At 48.0% G+C, this 25,307-nt stretch overlaps 2 protein-coding genes across 4 annotated transcripts in view; both read left to right on the top strand.

The window, feature by feature from the left end:
- Positions 1–1,649: 1,649 nt before the first annotated feature.
- Positions 1,650–7,251, top strand: LOC114595286 (uncharacterized). Its single transcript, XM_028725588.2, has 2 exons — positions 1,650–2,618; positions 5,440–7,251. The coding sequence occupies exon 2, from the start codon at positions 5,487–5,489 to the stop codon at positions 6,378–6,380; it is 894 nt and encodes a 297-aa protein (XP_028581421.1). The 5' UTR covers positions 1,650–2,618; positions 5,440–5,486; the 3' UTR covers positions 6,381–7,251.
- A 9,753-nt stretch (positions 7,252–17,004) lies between these two features.
- Positions 17,005–25,307, top strand: part of GDPD4 (glycerophosphodiester phosphodiesterase domain containing 4) — a 40,647-nt gene continuing 32,344 nt past the window's right edge. Inside the window, exons 1-3 of one of the 3 annotated variants that reach the window (XM_077926926.1) lie at positions 17,005–17,221; positions 23,140–23,334; positions 24,839–24,942. In XM_077926926.1, coding sequence (XP_077783052.1) covers positions 17,165–17,221; positions 23,140–23,334; positions 24,839–24,942 — 356 coding nt within the window. In that variant the 5' untranslated portion in view covers positions 17,005–17,164. The remainder of the gene's footprint in view (positions 17,222–23,139; positions 23,335–24,838; positions 24,943–25,307) is intronic. The other 2 variants (XM_077926924.1, XM_077926925.1) reach the window with 2 other exon arrangements.

The raw sequence follows: 25,307 nt of genomic DNA, 5'->3' as shown, positions 1-25,307 counted from the left end.
GGACCACTAGGGTGTTGCGGGATTTGATTTCTTTCCACAGGGCCTGTATGACAGAGTTGTTCCGCTTGCCTTTGGCTTAGATTCAATTTGATTCCCTCCCTCCCTTTCTTTTTCCCTTTCTCCTCCTGTGATGAGGCTGCATTTTAATGTTTTAGTTGTTTTAATGTTGTATTTTAATCTTGTTTGTTAAGTTGTATTTCAATCGACTTGTTTTTATTATTGGTTGTTAGCTGCCCTGAGCCCAGTCTTGGCTGGGGAGGGCGTTGTATAAATTATTATTATTATTATTATTATTATTATTATTATTATTATTATTATTAATGGACCTTAAGGTCCTCCGTGGGGCATACTGGGAGAGAGAGGTGGTCCCGTAGGTACGAGGGTCCTAGGCCATGAAGGGTCCTTAAGAATAATGAAATCAATGGTACTAATATAATGAACATCTACGCACCTCCTGACACCTCCACTCTTTCAAATATTTGTTTTATTTATTCATAAAAGCATTTACCTGCCTCCTTCTCGCAAATTGTTGGGGTGATATTATAGAGCAGCACAGAAACATTTAACGCAATAAAGAGCAATCACTGAAATGACTGGTGACTTAAAAATCTGGACAGCTGCATACACCTGTTGGCATAAAAAAAGCCACCGAGAGGCAAATGAAAGTCAAAACTCAGGATTTTCACCGGGCGGGAGAGTGCGCCATAGCATGTGATCAGCGATGACACTCAATGCCGGACTTCTGGTCGAGTTCAGTCAGGCCTTCAACACAAATGGCAGTTCTCCTCTGGAAACAGGCTGCGATAAAAGGGTTCAGGTGGACCAGCGGTGGTCAAGTCAGACAGATGCCTCTTGAGAAGCTCACAGCAGGACCAGAGGCAATGTGGCGTAGTGGTTAGAGCATCAGACTAGGACCTGGGAGACGAGGGTTCAAATCCCCACTCGGTCATGAAGCTTGCTGGGTGACTGTGTGGACCGCTCACTGCCTCTCAACCTAACCTACCTTGCAGGGGTGTTGTGGGGGGGGTTTAAATGAGGAGGGGGAGAAAACAATGGAGACCCCCTTGAGCTCATTAGAGAAAAAGAGAGTTAAATGCAGTTACCAACTGCACTGGCTCCCGGTGGAGTCCAGGGTCAGGTTTAAGGTGCTGGTTTTGACCTTTAAAGCCCTATGCGGCCTAGGACCCACGTACCTACGGGACCGCCTCTCCTGGTATGCCCCGCGGAGGACCTTAAGGTCCACAAATGATGACATTTTGGAGGTCTCAGGTCGCAAGGTGGTTAGATTGGTCTCAACTAGGGCCAGGGCCTTTTCAGTACTGGCCCCGACGTGGTGGAACGCTCTGTCACAAGAGACCAGGGCCCTGCGGGACTTGACATCTTTCCGCAGGGCCTGCAAGACAGAGCAGTTCCGCCTGGCCTTTGGTTTGGACTCAGTCTGACCCTTATGGTCTTGATTTATCGGCTACTTTAAAATGACGCTGCATTTTAAATGGCATTTTAACCTGTATTTTAAATTGGTTGCCCCCCCTCCTTATGTTTTTACTGTAATTTTACTGGTGTTAGCCGCCCTGAGCCCGGGCGGGGTATAAATATATTATTATTACTATTATTATTATTATTATTATTATTATTATTATTATTATTATTATTATAGAATTATTAAAAAAGAATTAGCAGACAGACACGGAGATAAATACCCCCCCCCGTGTGAATTATTCCGCCTTTTTAAAGGCAGTGGGTGGCTGCTGACACGTGCAGCTGTAACAACAACAACAACAACAGCAACAACAACAACCAGAGACCCAAGATTCATCTAGTCCAACCCTCTGCAATGCAATGAGTTGTTTATTGCTGTTGTTGTTGCTTTATTAGATTTATACCTCACCTTTCTCCCTGACGGGGACTCAAGATGGGCAGCTTACAGATAAAAATAAGAACCGCCAAAACCATAGGGAAAATACCAATCATTTAAATCCTGTGTTTTATTACTAGGGCTTTGGACTAGGGCAAGTTACAGGGCACCAGGCAGAGGGCCTTCTCGGTGGTGGCACCCGCCCTGTGGAACGCCCTCCCACCAGGTGTCAGAGAGAAAAACAACTACCAGACTTTTAGAAAACATCTGAAGGCAGCCCTGTTTAGGGAAGCTTTTAAAGTTTAATAGGTTACTGTATTTTAGTGTTTTGTTGGAAGCCGCCCAGAGTGGCTGGGGAAACCATAATAATAATAATAATAATAATAATAATAATAATAATAATAATAGTAATAGTAATAATAATTGGACATGAAGGCCGTTTATCCCAGTGGCCCAACTCCTCCTTCCCCTCCTTTAACCCAAAAAAGTGGAAGCGTGTGAGCGATGAAGCCTAAGCCGGACGGAACATTTTGAGTCTTTCAATCTGTGGTTAAAATGGGCCGGTGCTTTTCCTCCTCTGAATTCTTCGAGCACTAGGCCTTTCCTGCACCAGCTCCCTTTCCACGCCCTCTGAGAATGATGTCAGGGCTGGGCATTGTGACATCAGCTGCAGGCCAGATTCCAGCAGCCAGCCTTGGATTGGTTGGGGCTGAGTTCCAGGAGAGCATGTAGGCAAAAACTTTTCAAAAACTCTGGCTCTTGGGTGAGTAGCCAATGCTTGGCTTTCTGCTTTCATTTCATCACCTCCTTTTCCACACGAAACCGATCAGAGGCCCTGGCCAGGAGTGCCAGCTTGGTCCCGCGACCGTAGGTGCCCGAGGCGTGGGTGCCATGCAGTGTGCCTGGCCATGGCACCAAACTTTGTGGGTGCCCGGCAGCTTCACGGGAAATTTTGATATGTACTGAAGTTCTCACCCTGGGCCAGCAGGGGGATACTGTAGATAGTTTTCACTCAGGTCCAAATACGCAAATAAGGGATTGAAAGTGATGTTCAGTGATTGGATAGTTACAGAAAATGGTTACTGTTGCGTTGTAGTGGAGCTCTATATAAGCAGGCTGGCCAAACCCTTCAGTTCAGTTCTGTTCTGGCCTGTGAATAAACAAGAGCTGTTTGAAGAATCGCTGTGTCGTCTGATATGTTCACCCACAACTTAACAAATTTTGTGGATGCTCAGACACCCAGGGCCACCGGGAATTGGCACCTATGGCCCTGGCATTTTGAGATTGCTTGAATTTTATTTTGACTGCACCCAGAGCAGCTTACAACAGGCACCCACTTATTCTCAAATCCAAAACAGGGGGGCGGGTGAGAAAGCAGTTTACAAAACGTATCAAGCAATACAGAAATCAGCCCTGTTAACAAACATAGAAGAAACTCAATATTGCAAAAGAAATAATCTAGACTTAAATAAATAAAATGTTTTTGCGATTATTCGTTTCATAAAATTTATTCGCTGCTTGATTGTAAAAAAACAAAACAACAACAAAAAACAACCAACAGTGTCAACGTGGTTTTAAAATTATTGGGGGAAACAGCTGTTTAAAACATTCAAAACATATAACCAGCAGTGAAATAAAAACAGATTAAAACATACATCAACATTCTACACAGGTGGGTAAAAGGTAAAGGTAAAGGGACCCCTGACCATTAGGTCCAGTCGTGGCTGACTCTGGGGTTGCGGTGCTCATCTTGCTTTATTGGCCAAGGGAGCTGGCGTACAGCTTCTGGGTCATGTGGCCAGCATGACTAAGCCGCTTCTGGCAAAATCAGAGCAGCGCACGGAAACGCCGTTTACCTTCCCACCGGAGTGGTACCTATTTATCTACTTGCACTTTGACGTGCTTTCGAACTGCTAGGTTGGCAGGAGCAGGGACCGAGCAACGGGAGCTCACCCCGTCGCGGGGATTCGAACCGCTGACCTTCTGATCAGCAAGTCCTAGGCTCTGTGGTTTAACCCACAGCGCCACCCGCGTCCCTTACACAAGTGGGTAGGCTTGTCTAAACAAAAATGGCTGTAGCGGGCACCGAAAATAGTACAGTGAAGGCGCTTGTCTGATATCAATAGGCAGGGAGTTCCAAAGGGTAGGTGTTGCCATGCAAAAAGATGGATTTCTTCCAAATGTGGAGCGAATATTATGTGGCGTCTGCAGAAGTACCAGTCCTACAGAGAGAAGCGCTTGTGGGGGTACACATATTGGGTAAAGCGATCTTGCAGGTAAATTGGTCCCAAGTTGTGAATAAACAGTTTAATTGCAAAATAATCCTCTACAGGTAAAAAAGCAAATGATAGAAGCATTAAAATATAATTAAAATATGCAATAAAACAATGCTATTCCATTGTTAAGTCCAGTCAAATGTGACTATGGGGTTGTGGTGCTCATCTCGCTTTCAGGCCGAGGGAGTCGGCGTTTGTCCACAGACAACTTTCCGGGTCATGTGGCCAGCAGGACTAAACCACTTTTGGCGCAACGGAACACTGTGACGGAAACCAGAGCACGCAAAAACACTGTTTATCTTCCTGTCGCAGTGGTACCTATTTATCTACTTGCACTGGTGTGCTTTCGAACTGCTAGGTTGGCAGAACCTGGGATGGAGCAACGGGAGCTCACCCCGTTGCGGACCGCCAACCTTCCAATTGGCAAGCCCAAGAGGCTCAGTGGTTTAGAGCACAGCGCCACCCGCATCCCTATGCCATTCAAATAGCATAGCAGAGACCCTAGTATCATACCATCATAGAATTGGAGAGTTGGAAGGAGCCAAGGGTCATCTAGCCCCTGCAATGCGGGCGTCTCAACTAAAGCATCTACAGTTCTACTGTTAGAATAGCTCTTACTGTCAGAGAGTTCTCCGTGAATTTGAGTCGTGCTCTCCTTTCTTGTAGCTTGAAGCCATTGGTTTGATTCCAGAGCAAGAGAAGAGGGAGCAGCTTGCTCCCTCTTCCATGTGACAGCCTGTGGCGATCACACAGGGTCCCCGGACGTTTCACCGTCTATTGATCCCTGTGCCACCACTTTATTTCTCACTGCCACCACCCAGGCCCTGCCTGGTACAATACTGAGTCCAGTCAGCGTTAAATTGGAACATAAACTTCTGTTTATTTATTGCAGTTTAACAAGCGTGTGGTTTCATAAACGGTCTCGGTCAATTACAATCATGGGGTGCCTATCCAGACCTATAACTTCTGCTACCTGCTCTCCCTCACTAAACCACCTCTCAGATATTGACCTAGCTCCTAACTGTTCCTGACTCGGCTTTTTTTGCAACACTAAGTCAACCTACCCACAGACTCTATCCCAATTCACTCCCACTCCAACCAACTCCCAACGAACTCCACCCTTTGCCCCTCCCAGAGCTGGTTTTATAGTCCCTCTGACTCCACCCCCTGGGTCCTGATTGGGTAACCTGTTTAACTATTTCACCTCCAGCACTCTCATATGTTAACGTCACACAGCTCTTGAGATACTGAGAGGCCAAGAAAGATGAGACGTTGTTTATTCCCACATTGTCTTTTTCATTTCTGCAGAGCCCACAGCCCCTTTGTTCCTCTCGGAAGCCAAGCCCTGTTGCACCATGGACAAGTCTGCGCTGTGCCACCTGACAGATGCCAACGGGAATTTGAAAAACCAGATCTGGGACCTGAGAGAGACGGCCGCCAACCTCGACACTGAGAAGCAGGAGATCCTGACGGAGAACAGGAGCGTCAAAGAGCAGAACCGGAGCCTGGAAGCCAAGATCGAGTGTTTCAAAGCCATGGCGGAGGACTTCGAAAAGGAAGAAGAGGAGCTCCAGGGAGTGTTGAGGAAGCTGGAGGAGACGATCGCGCAGCTGGAATCCCAGAACACGGCCTTGAAAGGCACCAACAAGATGCTGAGGACCGAAATACAAAAGGTGTCCGGCCACATCGTTCTCTTCCAGGATTACAAGGCAACGCAAGACCAGGACATCTGTCGCATGAAGCAGGTGATGGAGCACATTGTGAGCTACTTCAAGCAGCTGGAGTCAAAGATCGAGACGGCCGAGCAGAGATTCGGCGAGGAGCAGAGCGAAGCCGCCGAGCTCCAGCGCACCTTGGATGAGCTTGAGCAGATCCGCGAGGTCCAGGAGAACGAGATCCTCTGCCTGAAGGACCAGCTGGAAGAGGCGTCGTTCATGAGGCTGGAGAAAGACGAGAGCCTCAAGGTCCCGTCTCTGCTGCACGAGATGGTCCAGGCCAAGCTGGTCCAGGATTCCTTGGCCATGAAGAGCAGCCTCCTCCTGCTGTTGTCCAAAGTCGTGTGGCTGTTTCTGGCGGTGGCCGTCTGCCTGGGGTTCCTGAGCGTCTTGGCCAAAGTCTACCTCTTCGTCTTCAACCAGGACCTGGAATCCGGAAGCCAAGCTCTGCTCTTCACAGACCGCCTCCGCCTGCTGGCGGAAGTCCTTTCTCCGCATCCCATGAGGAGGTCGAACGGCTTGCTGCCCTTTTGAGAACGACGCCGCGGCGCGGGAAGCAAACCTGACCGAGCTAGCCACGCATTCTTGTATCAAAACCGTGTGCCTTCAAAAATTAAAAGGACCCCTTCCCCCACTTAAGAAACGCCCCAGCCTAAATTTCCATCTGATTCCACTTGATCTTGCCAGAATATTCAGCACAGGTGTGCCCCCCAACCTCTTACGTTCTGGCACCCCGCCTGCATAAGTGAAAATCACATAATTGGGGAATCCCCCTCTAAACCCCCTTCAAACACCCTCTCTGCCACTCTCTTTCGCACACAGACCAAAATTTGAAATCCAGACCAAAATTCAAACTAGGATTGAAGCCCTGGGGCTGGCTGGAGGCTGGAGGACGAGCAGGAAAGTAGCTGCTGCTGCGCTACCACACGTTTCAGCTGTTTGGTGGGGAGGCTGAGCAGCTGTCAGGCAGCCAACAAGGAGAACAGGTTGTTTGCAGATCAGAGAAAGAAAGTGAAACTCTGGCTAACTTGCAGCTACCGTATTTTTCGTTCCATAAGACGCATTATTTCCCTCCCAAAAAGGGGAAATGTGTGTGCGTCTTATGGAGTGAATGCAAGGGGGAGGCAGGCAGGAAAAGCCCCCAAGAGCTGCACACAAGCTCTGCGTGACTCTTGCGGGCTTTTCCTCAGGAGGGAAAAGGGACTGACGCGGCCAGTCAGTCCCTTCTCCCTCCTTGTAGAAAGGGTGCACGGCTCCTGTGGGCTTTTGCGGGAGGTGGGGGAATTGCCATAGCCGCGTGCAGCCTCTCCCGGCTGGAGAGGTTGCGCGCGGCTAAAGAGGAAGCCAAGACAGCCAGCAGGATGGATCCCACTCGCTGTCTTGGCTTCTTTGCTCTTTGGGGCTGGGGGGGGGGGACCTGGGCTTCCCCCGGCAGCCCCAAAAAACTCTGGGAGAAGTGGACAGGCTGCATGCAGCCTGCCCACTGCTCTTTGGGGCTGGGGGGGGGGATAATATATTTTTTCTTGATTTCTCCCTCTAAAAACTAGGTGTGCCTTATGGTCTGGTGTGCCTTATGGAGCGAAAAATATGGTAGTTTCTTTATTAAGGAAGCAGAACAAAGAACACGCAGAGATTACCGAGGGTTGCTCTTGTCTAGGTGAAGCGGTTGCTCATACTGGCTTGCAACTCCCCCTTCGCTCCCTATTCCTCTCTGTCAGGCCCCTTCCTCTGTCTACAGCGAGCCCCAAGGGACCCTCTCTGTGTCTGCCTCACTCTCTTCCTCATCCTCCAAGCTCCCAGCCTCCAGTACTTCCTAGCTCTTCCCTTCCTCTGGGGTGTGGCCAGATTCCCACCACCAGGAGCCAGGATCCAAACCCTCTGTGCTTTCTCTGGAGGGATCTTAGTCAGGTAACTTCCACCACCGCTCCTCATCCAGCCAGTCCCTGACAGCAACCTAAACCAAGCCCCGCTGTGCCCCCAGTCTCATTGGGGCTTTCTCCGTTCTCTTTGGGCTCCGGGGAGGGTCTCCTCGCGAGCCACAAGGACTCTCCAACTTTGTCTTGCCTTTTCCAGGTTTGAATCTATTTACAGTCATACCTCGGGTTGAAGTTGCTTCAGGTTGAGCGCTTTCGGGTTGCACTCCGCGGCAACCCAGAAGTAACAGAATGCGTTACTTCCAGGTTTCGTCGCTCGCGCATGCGCAGACAGTCAAAATGACGTCACGTGCATGCGCGGAATGGCGAATCGCAACCCGTGCACGTGCAGACACGGGGTGTGTTCGCTTCTGGATGCGAATGGGGCTGCAGAACAGATCTCGTTCGTATCCAGAGGTACCACTGTACTTTTTCATTTCTCAGCACCGCACATATGCGCAGTTGCGCATGAATCAATCCTGCGTAAGTGCGGGGGGATGCCTGTACACTACATCCATGGCTTATGCCAGGGGTAGGCAACCTAAGGCCTGTAGGCTGGATGTGGCCCAATCGCCTTCTCAGTCCAGCCCACAGACAGTCTGGGAATCAGTGTGTTTTTACATGAGTAGAATGTGTGCTTTTATTTAAAATGCATCTCTGGGTTATTTGTGGGGCATAGGAATTTGTTCATTTTTTCTCTCTTCAAAATATAGTCCAGCCCACCCCCATGGTCTGAGAGACTGTGGACCAGCCCATGGCTGTATAAGGTTGCTGACCCCTGGCTTATGCGAATTTAACCTTCGCGATTTCAACCATGGGTGGTTGAAGGCACACTGGCTAAAATGGCACAAGTTAAATCCAAGCAGGGCAGAGAGCTTCAAAGATTACACGGCGACATCTGAGTTCCTGCGAGGTCTCAAATGAGCGTCCTGGGCCTCCTAGACCTGGCGTGCTGAGCTGGCCTTGTCCCCCTAAAAAGGTAAAGGTACCCCTGCTTGACAGACTCTAGGGTTGTGCGCCCATCTCACTCAAGAGGCCGGGGGCCAGCGCTGTCCGGAGACACTTCCGGGTCACGTGGCCAGTGTGACATCGCTGCTCTGGCAAGCCAGAGCCACACACGGAAACACCGTTTACCTTCCCGCTAGTAAGCAGTCCCTATTTATCTACTTGCACCCGGGGGTGCTTTCGAACTGCTAGGTTGGCAGGCGCTGGGACCGAGCAACGGGAGCGCACCCCGCCGCGGGGATTCGAACCGCCGACCTTTCGATCGGCAAGCCCTAGGCGCTGAGGTTTTACCCACAGCGCCACCCATGTCCCCCTTGCCTCCCTAGCAAGGCAGAAAAACTGAAAAAGCTCTTTTCTTGCTGGGTCTGCTTAGGGTTACCCAATACAGAAAGAGCGTTTAAGCCCTCTGCAAGGCCTGCTCTGAGTGCGAGCTCTGGGAATACTGGAGATACTAGGAATACTGGGGATTCTCTCTCCCCTTGTCGCCCACTAGCTGTGACTTTGCCCACTACCCAAGACTTTGGGTACACACGATTTTTGCAAACCCGTGCAAAACCGTGTGTAACGTGATTGCTCTTCTTTCTTGTAACTTGAAGCCGTTGGATCGAGTCCTACTTTCCCGAGCAGGGAAAAGCAAGCTTGCTCCCTCTTCCATGTGACAGCCCTTGAAAGATCTGAAGATGGCTTTTGGCTTGGGTTCAAATCCTACCGTGACCCATGAAAAATTACTCTACCTTTGTGGGGATCGCCTTGTGGTTGGCTGAGACAAAACAAAAACTCTGTGTCAACACTTTCCAAAGGCTAAATAGGCGGTTGAGAATTGGCAGTTTGTGCTTCTGAACATTCATGACCAAGCATTACGGGAGCTCCCCCATGTGGAGTATATTGAGAAGGTGCAGACTTAATTTTAAACATATTTTGTTGCAGCCTCTGGAGGCTGTAGCTAGATGGTTTTCATCCGCCATGCTCAGGTTGTGTTTATTTGCTTTTAAAAACAGTCTATGCTTTAAACATCTAATCCGATTTGCATATGTTAATTTGCATTATTGAGTCTTCTTTTTGCAGTCTGAGGGAGGAGCAAGGGAACATTTTAAACTGATATACCTTATGCACAACATCTCTTGTCCATGAAACAGTCTCTCAGAACTTCCCAGGAACGCTAGATGGCTATTACTACCGTTATTATCAATAGCGATGATTTATTTCGATTATGAATTGCTTCCCGTGAGAAATCCTGAAGTGGTTCACAATATAATAAAAACATTTTTAAAGAATTGCATACATAAACACTTAAACATGTTTAAGTGTGTCCGTGCACACACACACACACACACACGTCACACATGAATTATTTTCAAATACAACAGAGATACCAGTTGGTGAGTTGGTAAATATGGGTCAGGACTGTACCACTTCCGATTACAGGTGGAGAAAAACCTATGATGGAAGACTCCTTGTTTCTGGGGAAAGGAGGAAAGGAATAGAGTGTCTTTCCCTGGCATGGCAGATGCCAAGACTGAGGATATACGGTGAGGGGGGAAAGTATTTGATCCCCTGCTAAATTTGCCCGTTTGCCCTCTGACGAAGAAATGACCAGTCCATGATTTCAATGGTAGGTTTATTGTAGCTGTGAGAGACAGAATAAGAACAGGAAAACCCCCAGAAACCCAGAAGACAAAAGTCAGAGATTGGTGTGCATTATAATGAGTGAAATAGTAAGTATTTGATCCCTTTGCAAAAGATGACTTAGTACTTGGTGGCAAAACCCTTTGTTGGCAATTACGGAGGCCAGACGTTTCTTGTAGGTGGCCACCAGGTCTGCATACATCTGAGGAGGTATTTTGTCCCACTCCTCTTTGCAGATCCTCTCCAAGTCAGTAAGATTTCGAGGCTGATGTGTAGCTACTCGAACCTTCAGAATAACCTTCGAACAGTTATTCTGTCGCTCACAGCTACAATAAACCTACCATTAAAGTTATGGACTGGTCATTTCTTCGTCAGAGGGCAAATGGGCAAATTTAGCAGGGGATCAAATACTTTCCCCCCTCACTGTAGAGCATGCTCTTTCACGTTCCTTTGGGGAAGACCCCTAAATCAGTGGAAGAGCACTTGTTCTGTAATGTAGAAGGCCGCAGGTTCAATTCCTAGCGTCTCAAAAGACTTGCCGCCTGGAACCCTGGTGAGCTACTGCCAGTCAGTGTAAATGTAAAGGTAAAGGGACCCCTGACCATTAGATCCAGTCGTGGCCGACTCTGGGGTTGCGGCGCTCATCTCGCTTTACTGGACGAGGGAGCCGGTGTACAGCTTCCGGGTCATGTGGCCAGCATGACTAAGCCGCTTCTGGCGAACCAGAGCAGCGCACAGAAAACGCCGTTTACCTTCCCGCCGGAGTGGTACCTATTTATCTACTTGCACTTTGATGTGCTTTCAAACTGCTAGGTTGGCAGGAGCAGGGACCGAGCCACGGGAGCTCACCCCATCGCGGGAATTCGAACTGCCAACGTTCTGATCGGCAAGTCCTAGGCTCTGTGGTTTAACCCGCAGCGCCATCCACCATCTATTCAAAGCACATCCCCACCTGCAAAAGTGTAGGGTTGCCATATGTCTGAACATACCCGCAATACTGCAGTCGGCAGCAGTGTTTGGGCAGAAATCGGTTGAATGTCCGAGAAAATCTGGACAAATGGTAGCCCGTGTCAGCAGTGCCTTTTCTGCCGATTTTCTGTAAAAACAGCTTTAAAATGGGGTGGGTTTTTGTGTGTGTGTGATTTTGCCCAAAAAAGCGCAACAACTTTGGGCAAAACCAAAAAAGGCTCAACAACTTTGCCAAAAAACAGGTCCGGATTTTCACTGTTTGAAATACGGCAACCCTACAAAGTGTCAAAAAAAAGGTTCCCTTGCTTAGGCCTCTGGGTAAAGAAACTGCTTTTCGGCATTCAGAACAATCTTATCGGGCTGAGTCATTGCGTTATCTAGCTGTACTCTGTTTCAAGGCCAGGAATGAGGCCTGCTAAATGGGAAATGGTTTCAGCTGTGTGGGAATGCGTGTACGCCAAGGTTCCAGAAGTTTCCAGCCTCAAAGCCTTCTGATTGGCTCAGGAGACTCACCTCGGTTGCTATGCCCTTTGCAATACCTGGAGACCAAGCCTTTTGAGGTATGGATTATAGCTTGCATAAATGACCTTATGGACCGTATAGAGTTAGTTCAAGTTAGCGTTGTTATTTTAGTCTGAGAGGTGTATCCATGTAATGGCCGCAACCCAACCGAGCCTCAAACTTCCCCAGCGAGAGCTAGGACTTGCAACCATGTGTTCTGGTGGCCTCGGGGCACATCCTGTCTCCTTGGCTAGCAAGACCTCCTGGAACTGGCTGTGGAACATCACTCAACAGCGCTTCCACCTTCACTGGACTGGCCCTCTCTGGGACCAGAAGATGGGAATGGCCTGAGGGTGCCTTGACCCAAGGGTCCAGATGATCGCACCCAGTAATTTCATGTTGTTTGTTGTTGTTTAGTCATTTAGTCGTGTCCAACTCTTCGTGACTCCATGGACCAGAGAACGCCAGGCACTCCTGTCTTCCGCTGCCTCCCGCAGTTTGGTCAAACTCATGCTGGTATCTTCCAGAGCACTGTCCAACCATCTTGTCCTCTGTCGTCCCCTTCTCCTTGTGCCCTCCATCTTTCCCAACATCAGGTTCTTTTCCAGGGAGTCTTCTCTTCTCATGAGGTGGCCAAAGTATTGGAGTCTCAGCTTCAGGATCTGTCCTTCCAGTGAGCACTCAGGGCTGATTTCCTTCAGGATGGATCGGTTTGATCTTCTTGCAGTCCATGGGACTCTCAAGAGTCTCCTACAGCACCATAATTCAAAAGCATCCATTCTTTGGTGATCAGCCTTCTTTATGGTCCAGCTCTCACTTCCATACATCACTAGTGGGAAAACCATGGCTTTAACTATACGGACCTTTGTTGGCAAAGTGATGTCTCTGCTTTTTAAGATGCTGTCTAGGTTTCTAGTGATTTCATAACAGATCTCGAAAAGTATGGGGAGACAGGATGGAAACATGGAGAACATCACAAGCTAAAGCTCGCTGGGTGGACCAGCCGTCTCCCAGCACCACCTTCCGTCATGGCTCTGGACCAGTGACCCTGAGATGCAGAGACCTCTTGCTTCAGGAGAGGGATACACAGTTTCCTTCCGGTAAGGACCAACTGGTAACAGAGCCTACATTTTGTCCCTGGAGGCATAAAGAAGCATCTCTGCCACTGGACACAGGTGAGTGGACTATATACTCCTTGGAGGACCAGGAAAGACCTGGCCCTAATAATAATAATAATAATAATAATAATAATAATAATAATAGTTATTTATACCCAGCCCATCTGGCTGAGTTTCCCCAGCCACTCTGGGTGGCTCCCGACAGAATATTAAAAACACAATAAAACATCAAACGTTAAAAACTTCCCTAAACAGGGCTGCCTTCAGATGTCTTTTAAAAATAAGATAGCTGCTTATTTCCTTGACATCTGATGGGCGGGCGCCACTACCGAGAAGGCCCTCTGTCTGGTTCCCTGTAACCTCACTTCTCGCAGCGAGGGAACCGCCAGAAGGCCCTCGGTGCTGGATCTCAGTGTCCGGAGCGAACGATGGGGGTGGAGACGCTTCTTCAGGTATACAGGACTGAGGCCGTTTAGGGCTTTAAAGGTCAGCACCAACCCTTTGAATTGTACTTGGAAACGTACTGGGAGCCAATGCAAATCTCTCAGGACTGGTGTTATGTGGTCCCGGCGTCCACTCCCAGTCACCAGTCTAGCTGCTGCATTCTGGATTAATTGCAGTTTCCGAGTCATCTTCAAAGGTAGCCTCATGTAGAGCGCATTGGAGTAGTCCAAGCGTGAGATAACTAGAGCATGCACCACTCTGGCGAGACAGTTCGCGGGCAGGTAGGGTCTTAGCCTGCGTACCAGGTGGAGCTGGTAGACAGCTGCCCTGGACAAGAATTGACCTGCACCTCCATGCACAGCTGTGAGTCCAGAATGACTCTCAGGCTGTGCACCTGGTCCTTCAGGGGGACAGTTACCCCATTCAGGACCAGGGAGTCCTCCACACCCACCTGTCCCCTGTCCCCCTAAACCAGTACTTCTGTCTTGTCAGGATTCAACCTCAATCTGTTAGCAGCCATCCATCCTCCAACTGCCTCCAGACACTCACACAGGACCTTCACCACCTTTACTGGTTCCGATTTAAAAGAGAGGTAGAGCTGGGTATCATCTGCATACTGATGAACACCCAGCCCAAACCCCCTGATGATCTCTCCCAGCGGCTTCATATAGATATTAAAAAGCATGGGGGAGAGGACGGAACCCTGAGGCACCCCACAAGTGAGAGCCCAGGGGTCTGAACACTCATCCCCCAACACCACTTTCTGGACACGGCCCAGGAGAAAGGAGCGGAACCACTGTATGACAGTGCCCCCAGCTCCCAGCCCCTCAAGATGGTCCAGAAGGATGCTATGGTCGATGGTATCAAACGCCGCTGAGAGATCCAGCAGAACTAGGAAACAGCTCTCACCTTTGTCCCTAGCCCGCCGGAGATCATCAACCAGTGCGACCAAGGCAGTTTCAGTCCCATGATGAGGCCTGAATCCTGACTGGAAGGGATCCAAATGGTCCGCTTTTTCCAGTACCACTTTCTGGACACCACTTTCTGGACACAGCCCAGGAGAAAGGATAATATATTTATACCCCACCCATCTGGCTGGGTTTCCCAGCTTTGTAGCTTTAACTCTGCTGCCTAGATGAAGCCAATGGCTACAGGAAAAGGCGCCTGCCATTTAACTGGAAAAGTGATGCTCACACATCTCACTTGGGGTGCAGGGAATCCCTTCCCAGCACAGAACACAGAGATCAGTCTGACTTGGAGAAATCATTTCCTTAACGATGGGCAATTCTCTCTCCTGCTTGGTCTCTCATCTTCCGAACTTTTTATTCATTTCGGCAACCCCGTAGAGTTCAAGGTGTGATTGCCATCATAAAGTGTTGTGTATGTGTTATAAAAGGATGCCCACCCTCAGATTTTTTCCCTACATGCCACGGGCATTTCAGAAATCAAGTTTATGGCTTCATAGCTCTCTGAGGCAGTCATCAACACACAGCAATTTCCCCTTGAGGTAAAGGATATTGACCCTCAGTGTGTCACTGCGATAGAGAGGCTGTTGTCAATTCAACATATTGTTTTATGGTAGATGATCTTCAGAGTTTCACAAGCTAGCAATGAGGAGGGGAAAGCCCTCACTTCAGAGCAGGAGAATAAGCCTCATCTGCACTAGGCATTTAAAGCAGGATCGTACCACTTCTAAAGGGACAGAGCCTTTAAAGCACAGAGCCTAGGGCTTGCCGATCAGAAGGTCGGTGGTTCGAATCCCCACGACAGGGTGAGACCTGTTGCCCGGTCCCTGCTCCTGCTAACCTAGCAGTTCGAAAGCACGTCAAAGTGCAAGTAGATCAATAGGTACCAGTTCGGCGGGAAGGTAAATGGCATTTCCGTGCGCTGCTCTGGTTCGCCAGAAGTGGCTTAGTGATGCTGGCCACATGACCCGGAAGCTGTACGCCGGCTCCCTTGGCCAATAAAGTGAGATGAGCGCCACAACCCCAGAGTTGGCCACGACTGGACATAATGGTCAGGGGTCCCTTTACCACTTTTAAACAAAAAAATTCCTTCCAGTAGCACCTTAAAGACCAACTAAGGTAGTTCTTGGTATGAGCTTTCGTGTGCAAGCACACTTCTTCAGATACCATGGACTTCCATTTCATGCGGCTCAATGTGGTGCCTTCCATAGTTCCAGTTACAGATAGGTAGCCGTGTTGGTCTGCCATAGTCAAAACAAAACAAAAATTCCTTCCAGTAGCACCTTAAAGACCAACTAAGGTAGTTCTTGCACACGAAAGCTCATATCAAGAACTACCTTAGTTGGTCTTTAAGGTGCTACTGGAAGGAATTTTTGTTTTGTTTTGACTATGGCAGACCAACACGGCTACCTATCTGTAACTGCCACTTTTAAACAGTCATGGATTCCACCTCCCCCAAAAATCTCTCTCTCTCTCTTTTTAATGAGTTTATTTACAGCACATACACACACACTTGTAAAACTAAACATGAAAATAATAACACACAATCGAAAGAGAAAACAAGAAACCAAAGAAATACACATAAAGCAAAACAATGTACGAAAACAAATAGCCAACAATTTATATACACCATATTTCAGTTCTTCTTTTCTTCCAATTGACTTCCTTCATCCTCAACACAGTTCTCTTTTCGTTTTTGGTAAACTGTCTCCTCCTTAGTTCGCTATCACGCCTTTTTCTTACAATTTTTTTTGTCCGGGTTTTCACTTTTTGAAATATGGCAGCCCTACTTAACAGTCAACCCCTCTTCCCTGGGAACTCTGGGAATTGTAGTTCTGTGAGGGGGGAATTAGGATCTCCCAGCATCTCTCGAGCTGGAGGGACCATTGCCCAATTAGCTAATGATTTGTAAGGAGCATTTCAAGGCTGACAACAGGGCTGTGTTTCTTGAAATTCTCATGCCACTCAGGGGTGAGGTATGCGGTTCTCTAATCAGAGCTTCATGGATTTCCTGCTTTTCAAAGGGCTGTGGCCAAATTCATATCCCCGAACAGCCTCAGACAGTTACACAATAGCAAACAAACTTCCTTTTGTGCGGCTGGTAGTTCCCCCACTCCTTTATTATCCGGCCTTCCTCCAGCTTCCCCAAAAGAGGGCTCTTTTCTAATTGGATTTACATTTTTTCAACTTCAAAGTGCTCTTGTCAGTCCAAGATAGTTCATCAGGATTTTTTATTAAGTTCAAGCACTGAGATCCCAATCTGAATGAGACACCAGGAGGAGGAGACAGAAAATGGAAAAATTATTGCATGTAATATGAACAAAAAACTGTTTTCTGTAGAAACCTTAAACAATGGAAAGGATTTCTTCCCATTTGCCATACTCCAGATCTGCTTTATGATTTTTCTAAGCGCAGATGCTCAAAAATAATAATATCTGTTGGCAGAACTTTTAAATCAAATTTGATGCGGAAGCAGGAACACTGAGAACCAAATTCTTCCTTCTTCCTCCCTCTTTCCCTCCCTCCCTGTCTGTTGCACCGCCATATGGCAAACAACTTTCCCCATTTGGATTACATTTCAATCTTTTCCAGCCGCCTTTGGATTGAGCTTTTAAAGAAAAAGAACAACGGTCACAGATGGCAAATGCCCCGCCCACTGTGGGAGGAGCTTAGCTGTTCGCAGCCCTCCTTTCCTACTTCGGAGATTCCAGCTGTACTTCTCTTTGGCTGCGGAGATATAACAAGCAGAGGTCACCACCACGGGAGGGAGGTGGTGAATGGGAGGGCGCTCAAAGGAGGAGAACTGCAAATCCTTTGGGGAAAAGAAATCTGAGGTGAGTGGCATCTCTCCCCAAAAGAGCTGTCCTGGGTGCTGCTTTGGTTGTTAATGCCCTTATTAAGATTCCCTGCAGAGTAACGGTTTGGGAAGTGTGAGGATTTCTCTTCCTTTTGCCCCCAAACCGACCCCAGATCTCCATCCTCGGTGGATGGGAACAGAGTGCTAATGAAGCGACCTTTTGCAAAGGGGCGAACAGGAACAAATCCTTTGGCAAAGGGGGAAAACTCACCCTTGGCTCGGACGGATGCAGTTTATTAAGAAGTCTCGAAAGCCACTCGGCGTTCCAAGTGATTTCTTCCTATATAACGGGCCGTGAGCATGCATCTAAAACCGATGGATGAGTTGGGAGACCCTCTCTTTCGGCCAGTGCCAACAGCAGGAGGGGATCAGTTTGCAAAACATCTGGCAAGGAGGCTTGCAAATGGAACAGCAAGTAATCTGTGAAATGTTAACATCTGGAGGGAAGCTGTAGCCAGTTCCCAAAGTTGTCGCCGAAGCCAAAAGAACCAAGAGGCAGAATAATACTTTCCCAAACTAAATAATAACTCTGTACAGTGGTACCTCGGGTTACGTATGCTTCAGGTTACATACGCTTCAGGTTACAGACTCTGCTAACCCAGAAATAGTGCTTCAGGTTAAGAACTTTGCTTCAGAATGAGAACAGAGATCGTGCTCCGGCGGCACGGCAGCAGCAGGAGGCCCCATTAGCTAAAGTGGTGCTTCAGGTTAAGAACAGTTTCAGGTTAAGTACGGACCTCCGGAACGAATGAAGTACTTAACCTGAGGTACTACTGTATGTGGTTTGCAAAAGATTAATTGGATAGCTCATTTGGAAGAGTTGTTCTATCTTGCAGCAGAACGACGAAGCGGGTTTAAAATTATATTTTGTTTTGCTGGTAGAGCATGAGACTCTTAATGTCAGGGTCAGGGGTTAAGAGCCCCACCTTGGGCAAAAAAAATTTCTGCATTGCAGGGGGTTGGACTAGATGGCCCTTAGGGTCCCTTCCAACTTTGCAATTATATGATTAGCAGTAATGTACGAACATTCAACACCTTTTAGTACTTAAATGATATTTACAATGCCAAAACAATAAAGGCATACGCAACTCAATATCTCAAAGCCAAAGAGTCCAAATATTCCTCAACAAGTCCAAGAGAACAACTCTTTGTGAAGAATCACATTTTCAGCAAAGCACACGTCTGTTGTTAGAGATTTAAGCACAAGCAATCTATCAGTTTTAATAGCTTTTAACAGTATTTGTATATATGTTTTAAAAAAAACCTGGGGTGATTTCTGTTGCAAATCTATTGTGAACAGTGTTAGGAAAGTTGTTGTATATGCTAGACAACTACAGCTTTTTAACCTTCAGTAAAAGAGAGATGGGGAAAAGGCTTAAAGTTGGGTTTATTTTTAGACACCTGGGGTTCAATTTAAAGGTTGTCTTCTACAGGGATGGAGAAAGAATTCAATTTTGCTTGCATTTTAATGAGAAAACACCCAATCCACACTCCTCAAACCAATATGCAAAGTGAAATGCTTTCTTTGAAATCCGATGCAATTTTCCAACCAAAATGCATATATCAAAGGAATGTATATTAATGAAAAATAACATACATAATGCATCAGATATGAGGAAATTACTGGCAAAAAGTATATATGGTTCAAAAAGGAGTAGCAAAAATGTGTTTATTAGGAGAAATTCGCACTAAAATGCTGATGAATTTTCACTATTGGGTTGTTTTTATTTTTATTATTTATTTTGTGGTTGTTTAATATATTGATTTTATTCTGTGAGACCCACAGGTATGGGGTGGTATATCAATTCAATTAATAATGATGATGATGATGAATATAATTGCAAATTGCTGCTGGAATGTGAATTTGCTCAAACTCTAGCTTTGCACAGGATTCAATGGTTGGTGCAAAGGCTCCTGGGATTGCACTTGCAAAGGCTCATGGGAGTCCTGTTTTTGTGTCCTTTCTTCTGGGCTATTTTAGAGCCGGTTTTGCCATTTTAAAAGTCACTTCCGGGGCCGGTGCGACACGTGCTTGTGCTATTAAAGAAAAAATTTACTTTAAAAGGAGAGTCACCCTTAAAAATTCAGGCCTTTGACTGACTTGAGAAAAGACTCCACGAAGAATAGGATGGGAGCCACATAATCTAAGAGCAACTAACTTGAGAACTGGATTCCTCCACTCCCGTTTGCTTGGGGATCAGATCGCGCTCTTGCATATTCTGTTTCTGTAATTCCTCCTGCCCTGAAATATCCAGTTACTCTCCCCATCCACACCTTTGCTGCTGTTTGATAAAGGATCCCTTACTGTAAAGGAACCAGGACAGAATCCGCTGGGTTCGTAAAGCTTCTGTGCATTCTTACCACTTCTCTCACCGTTGGAAATCTAATGTGAAACTGAGTCCCACCTTTGCCTGCTCTAAATGGACTGGGTTGGAGGAGAGTTCTTGGACTCCCAGCTCCCATCCTGCTCCAGTTTCAGGTAGCAAGTGGTCAGGGATGATGGTAACTGTAGTCCAACACTATCTTGGACATTAAGAGTGAAGGGGGCCATCTTGGAAGTGAGGAGGGGGTAGTATCCTGCAAGAGAGAATTCTCTATAGGGAGAGTAGGTAAAGGAAAAGGTACCCCTGACCATTAGGTCCAGTTGCGGACGACTCTGGGGTTGCGGCGCTCATCTCGCTTTATTGGTCGAGGGAGCCGGCGTACAGCTTCTGGGTCATGTGACCAGCATGACTAAGCCACTTCTGGCAAACCAGAGCAGCACACGGAAACACCGTATACCTTCCCACCGGAGCAGTACCTACTTATCTACTTGCACTTTTTGGCATGCTTTCGAATGGCTAGGCTGGCAGGAGCTGGGACCAGGTAACGGGAGCTCACCCCGTTGCGGGGATTCGAACCGCTGACCTTCTGATCGGCAAGCCCAAGAGGCTCAGTGGTTTAGACCACAGTGCCACCCGCGTACCTTTTGTGATTGTATGTTGTATTAAACTGTTCCTAATGTTGCTGATAATCGTAACATACCTTAGGAACTTATGGTGAGGGCCAGATGAAAAATATCTGGAGGATGATATTGTTAGAATTCCTGCTCCATGATTGCAGTCATGGGATTGTTGTCTTTCACATGACGGTGTATGTTTTGACTCCACAGAGTGGGAAGTGATGGAGACAGGATGTTTGTGTTTCTGTGTTCCTTGAAGTGGGACTATTGTCCTTTGTTCTTTTTCTCTTTGCTGTCTGATGCTAGAGAGCGAGGGAGACATGTTGCAGTGCTCCGTGTGTGTTTATATGTAAACAAAGTAGATTAGCCAAAATGCTGAGTTCCTGAGGTCTGTCACGCAAGCTGCAAAGACTCTGCAGATCCCTAAGTGTGCCGATGTCTGTTGGCATCGGTCGCTGTGATGTTCGGGCTGAAGAAAGCCTTTGAAGCTCCCGAACAATCGACCAGGAGGGAGAGAACATGCCAGTTGGGCATGTGTCTCTGCCAGGGTCCTACTCGAGTGTAGGATGATCGCCTGACAGATATCTGGAGGACCACAGATTCATCGGTCCTGTGTTAAACGTAATAATAACTGAGGACAGGTTGAAGGCCTTTAGAGGACAGAGATGAAATGGGGAGCTCCCAGTGTGGAGAGCCAGTGTGGTGTAGTGGTTAAGAGTGGTAGTCTCGTAATCTGGGGAACCGGGTTCGCTTCCCCGCTCCTCCACATGCAGCTGCTGGGTGACCTTGGGCCAGTCACACTTCTCTGAAGTCTCTCAGCCCCACTCACCTCACAGAGTGTTTGTTGTGGGGGAGGAAAGGAAAGGAGAATGTTAGTCGCTTTGAGACTCCTGAAGGGGAGTGAAAGGCGGGATATCAAATCCAAACTCCTCTTCCTCCTCCTCCTCCTCCTCCTCCTCTTCTTCTTCTTCTTGTGATATGCTTTGGCCTTGCGAAAATGCCCCCAACACCCCCTTATCAATCTTCTGAGGGGCATGTGAATGTAAGTGAGGAAAGTGTTTGATTTCTTTCATGCCAAAACTTGTATTTTAAACGCGGCATTCTTCAGCAGCATGCACAGCGCAACCTCTGGGTTGCATTTGCCTAAAGTCCTATCTGCACTATGCATTTAAAGCAGCATCGTGCCGCTTTAACCAGCCATGGCTTCCCCAAAGAATCATGGGAAGTGTAGTTTCTTAAGGGTCCAAGGGAAAGAAGCTGAGAAGGCCATTTTGCCAGCTGATCAGAACAAAAACCAACTTGGTTCCTCTTGGCCAACCTATCCAAAAACTGCTGCCTTACAGATGTTCTGGTCTCTACAATCTGGCCACTTCCTGAACTATTGTCCTCATCTAAGCATTTTTCGTGGTGACCTGGAATTTTTTGAAAATTGCATAGTGCTTGTTCCAACACATTAGAAGGTTCTGTGGCAGTTTAGTGCTTAACTGGGAGGCCTGTGGATGCTGCAATGTTGATTTTTTGGCAGGAAGATACCTTGGATTGAGTAGCAACCGAGGTACATTGGGTAAGGACAGGGAATGGAACTGGCTTCTTGAGGGTACATAAATCAGATCAGTCAATTTATTCTGGATTGCATAGTACCTGGGTGGGGACCCTTCTGTCTGTAGGAGAAGGGCAGACTCTACTGGGCTCTCCTGAAAAGGTTCCTGCATTTAAAAATGTATATTATGCTCATAGCAAAGCCTCTGGTTGATGTTTAAAGGTAAAGGTAAAGGATCCCCTGACCATTAGGTCCAGTCGTGGCCGACTCTGGGGTTGCGGCACTCATCTCGCTTTACAGGCCGAGGGAGCCAGCGTACAGCTTCCGGGTCATGTGGCCAGCATGACTAAGCCGCTTCTGGCGAACCAGAGCAGTGCATGGAAACACCGTTTACCTTCCCGCCGGAGCGGTGCCCATTTATCTACTTGCACTTTGATGTGCTTTCGAACTGCTAGGTTGGCAGGAGCAGGGACCGAGCAACGGGAGCTCACCCCGTTGCGGGGATTCAAACCGCCGACCTTCTGATCAGCAAGTCCTAGGCTCTGTGGTTTAACCCACAGTGCCACCCGCTTAAAATCACAATACAAACAAGTAAATCAGACCCTCCAAGTGCCCTGTTTTCCAGGGACATCCCTGATTTAGAGAAGCTGTCCTGGTTTCTGATTTAAGCCTGGAATGCAGCTACTAGATGGGTGACAGGGACCGGCTTCTGGGACCATCAGTCCTAAAGGATCTTCACTGGCTCCCAGTATGTTTAGGAGCACAATTCAAAGTGTTGGTGCTGACTTTTAAAGCTCTGAACGGTCTCAGCCAGTATACCTGAAGGAGTGTCTCCACACTGGACACTGAAGTCCATCTTCGAGGGTCTTCTAGTGGTTCCTTCACTGCAAAAGGTGAAGCTACAGGGAATCAGGCAGAGGGCCTTCTCAGTGGTGGCACCCGCCCTGTGGAACGCCCTCCCGTCAGATGTCAAGGAGATAAAGAACTACACAACTTTTAGAAGACATCTGAAGGCAGCCCTGTTATCGGAATGTTTTAATATTTAATGTTCTATTCTGTTTTTATATCTGTTGGAAGCCACCCAGAGTGGCTGAGGCAACCCAGCCAGATGGGCAGGGTATAAATAATAAAATTATTGCGATTTTTATTATTACTCAGTGGTGTTCTCCGACTCCTTAAAGTACCAGTTTTAGGACACGCTCAGGACTTGAATTCGAAAGAGGGTTGCACGCGTGAAGAGAAATATGTGCACAAGCTGCACACTTCACAACAGACTAGAGATGTGATTATTTAAAAAACAAAAACAAATTAGGAACCCTTAGGAGACAGGGTCCTATAATCCCCTTTGGCCTCTCGCTGTAGCATACGCAAAGACCTGAACAAAAACAGTTGACTCTCAGAGTTCTTATTTCAGGTGGAGGATAATGTAGAAGACCCAGAAATGGACGTCCGCCTTGTCACCGTCGGACAACTAAGGAAACCTTGGATGAGTTTGCTGCGTCATTATGAACACCGCTGCTTCATCCGCTGCCTGGCTGGCTTGTACAGCTGTCAGTGGCAACGGGATCGCCAGAACAGGATCGAGCGGGGCCAGTGCTGCTGCTGCAGGGTGAATGCAGATTCTTGTTAGATTCCTTCAGAAATAAGTCCCAGCGCATGGGTGGAAAACCCCGCCCCTCTCTCCCAGTGGTGTAGCGTGGGTGGCCGACACCCAGGGCTGCTCAGAAGGGGATAGGTGGGAGTGAGGTAAATGGATGGAGGATGCATGCACATTCAATTGTCTAATGGCGTCCACATCACCAAGGAGACCGCAGGCACAGAAATAAAAAAACCAAGTTATTCCATTGTCTGGAGAGGATACCGTATTTTTCACACCATAGGGCACACCTAGTTTTTAGGGGGGGAAATCAAGAAAAAAAATCTTATTCCCCCCACCCCAGCCCCAAAGAGGCTGTGCGCAACCTCTCCCTTCCAGAGGGGTTGCGCGCAGCTATGGCACCAGCCAAGGCAGCCAGCGGGATGGATCCCGCTCGCTGTTTTGGCTTCCTCTTCCTGCCGGGAGAGGCTGCGCGCGGCTATCCCTGAAGCCTGGAGAGTGAGAGTGGTCAGTGCGCACCGACGCCTCTCGGTCTCCAGGCTTCAGCGAAAGCAACGCTAAGCCTTTGGAGCGCGGAGGGAGCGCTCCCTCTGCGCTTCGGAGGCTTAGCGTTGCTATCGCTAAAGCCAAGGAGCCTGCATTCACTCCATAAGACGCACACACATCTCCCCTCAATTTTTGGAGGGGGAAAAGTGCGTCCTATAGAACGAAAAATACAGTACTTCCTGCTTTGCACGGAGAAGCTGTTTTCAATGGAGTCTTCGCCTCTAACAATTTTGCGCCTGGGGCAATTGCCCTGTGGTGCTCCCAGGGTACGCCACTGCTCTCTCCCTCTGCCCAACGGCCCTATTCCTTTGGGGGGAACTGGCTGGGGCACGGGCGGGTGGTGGTGAGAGCCCAAAATGAGTGGGCCAAAACACGTACACCGTACACACTCCTACTCCTCCTGTCTCCTTCCCCTGTCTCTCTCCGTCTTCCCATTCTCTGAGCAGGGGTGGAGGAAGGGGGTGTGGGTTGCCCCGGGTGTCACCACTGAGGGGGGGGGGTGACAAAATGCCGGGCGGCACTCACCGCGGGGCCTGTAGCGTGCTCGATCCATGTGTCTCTCTTGGGAGTGATGGGGTGGCTTGGGTGCCCGCAGACTCTGTGGCCGCAGAATCTGTGGCCTTTTAGAAGTGGGTGGGATGTTTTAAATGCCTTTCTCTTCCTTTTAATGTACCTATGGGGGGGGGGGGACAGGTTCCCAGTCCGTTTGGTTGTTTGGGTTTATGTCACTTTGGGTCGCCTTGGGCAAGGCGAAGCCACTAGCAAATGAGATAAATAAATGCATGAGAACATTTTAAAGAAATCACCTCTGTAGATAAGAAGCAAGCTTTCTTATTCAGCCGAACCAGGGGCTGCCAGCCATTTTGCACATTTGCAGAGGAGACGAACTTTCAGTTTCAGTTGAAAAAAAGAGCCTATATTTTTATAATTACTGACCTCTCATTCGGGTTTTCTTTCCCTTTGTTTCCAGAGGGAGTGCATCTTTTTCCTCCTGGTGTGCCTGGCGTTATGCCTTTGGTTCGTCTTTCTGTACCTGTGGGGAGAAACCAAGAATGACTACCATAATTTTGACTGGTAGGTGCCCTGGTTATCTGACCTTCGAAAGCAACATCCTTGAAGAAAAGGGTTGCTTCTAGGAGTGGGGGAAGTGGTAATACAGACCACGAGAGATTTACACGTGTCCAATTGGTGCACAACTGCACATGTGCGCATTGTGGTGACCCAGAAGTGGCCGGAAAAGGGTGCATAACCGGGTGGAAGATGATGCGTTATTTTTAACTGGGTATGTACTGCAGCTTTTATTTCTTATATTGTATGCTATTGTGTTACAATTTCGAATTACCGTATTTTTCGCTCTATAGGACGCACTTTTTCCCCTCCAAAAATTAAGAGGAAACGTGTATGCATCCTATAGAGTGAATACAGGCTCCATAGCTTCA

The sequence above is a fragment of the Podarcis muralis genome, chromosome 4 (assembly GCF_964188315.1).
Source record: "Podarcis muralis chromosome 4, rPodMur119.hap1.1, whole genome shotgun sequence".
Taxonomy (NCBI): domain Eukaryota; kingdom Metazoa; phylum Chordata; class Lepidosauria; order Squamata; family Lacertidae; genus Podarcis; species Podarcis muralis.
The sequence above is the reverse complement of the archived record's forward strand: the minus strand, read 5'-3'. Positions and strand labels throughout refer to the sequence as shown.

Excerpts from the sequence above, each read along its gene's own strand:
- LOC114595286 (XM_028725588.2), top strand. The coding sequence starts at position 5,487 with ATGGACAAGTCTGCGCTGTGCCACCTGACAGATGCCAACGGGAATTTG.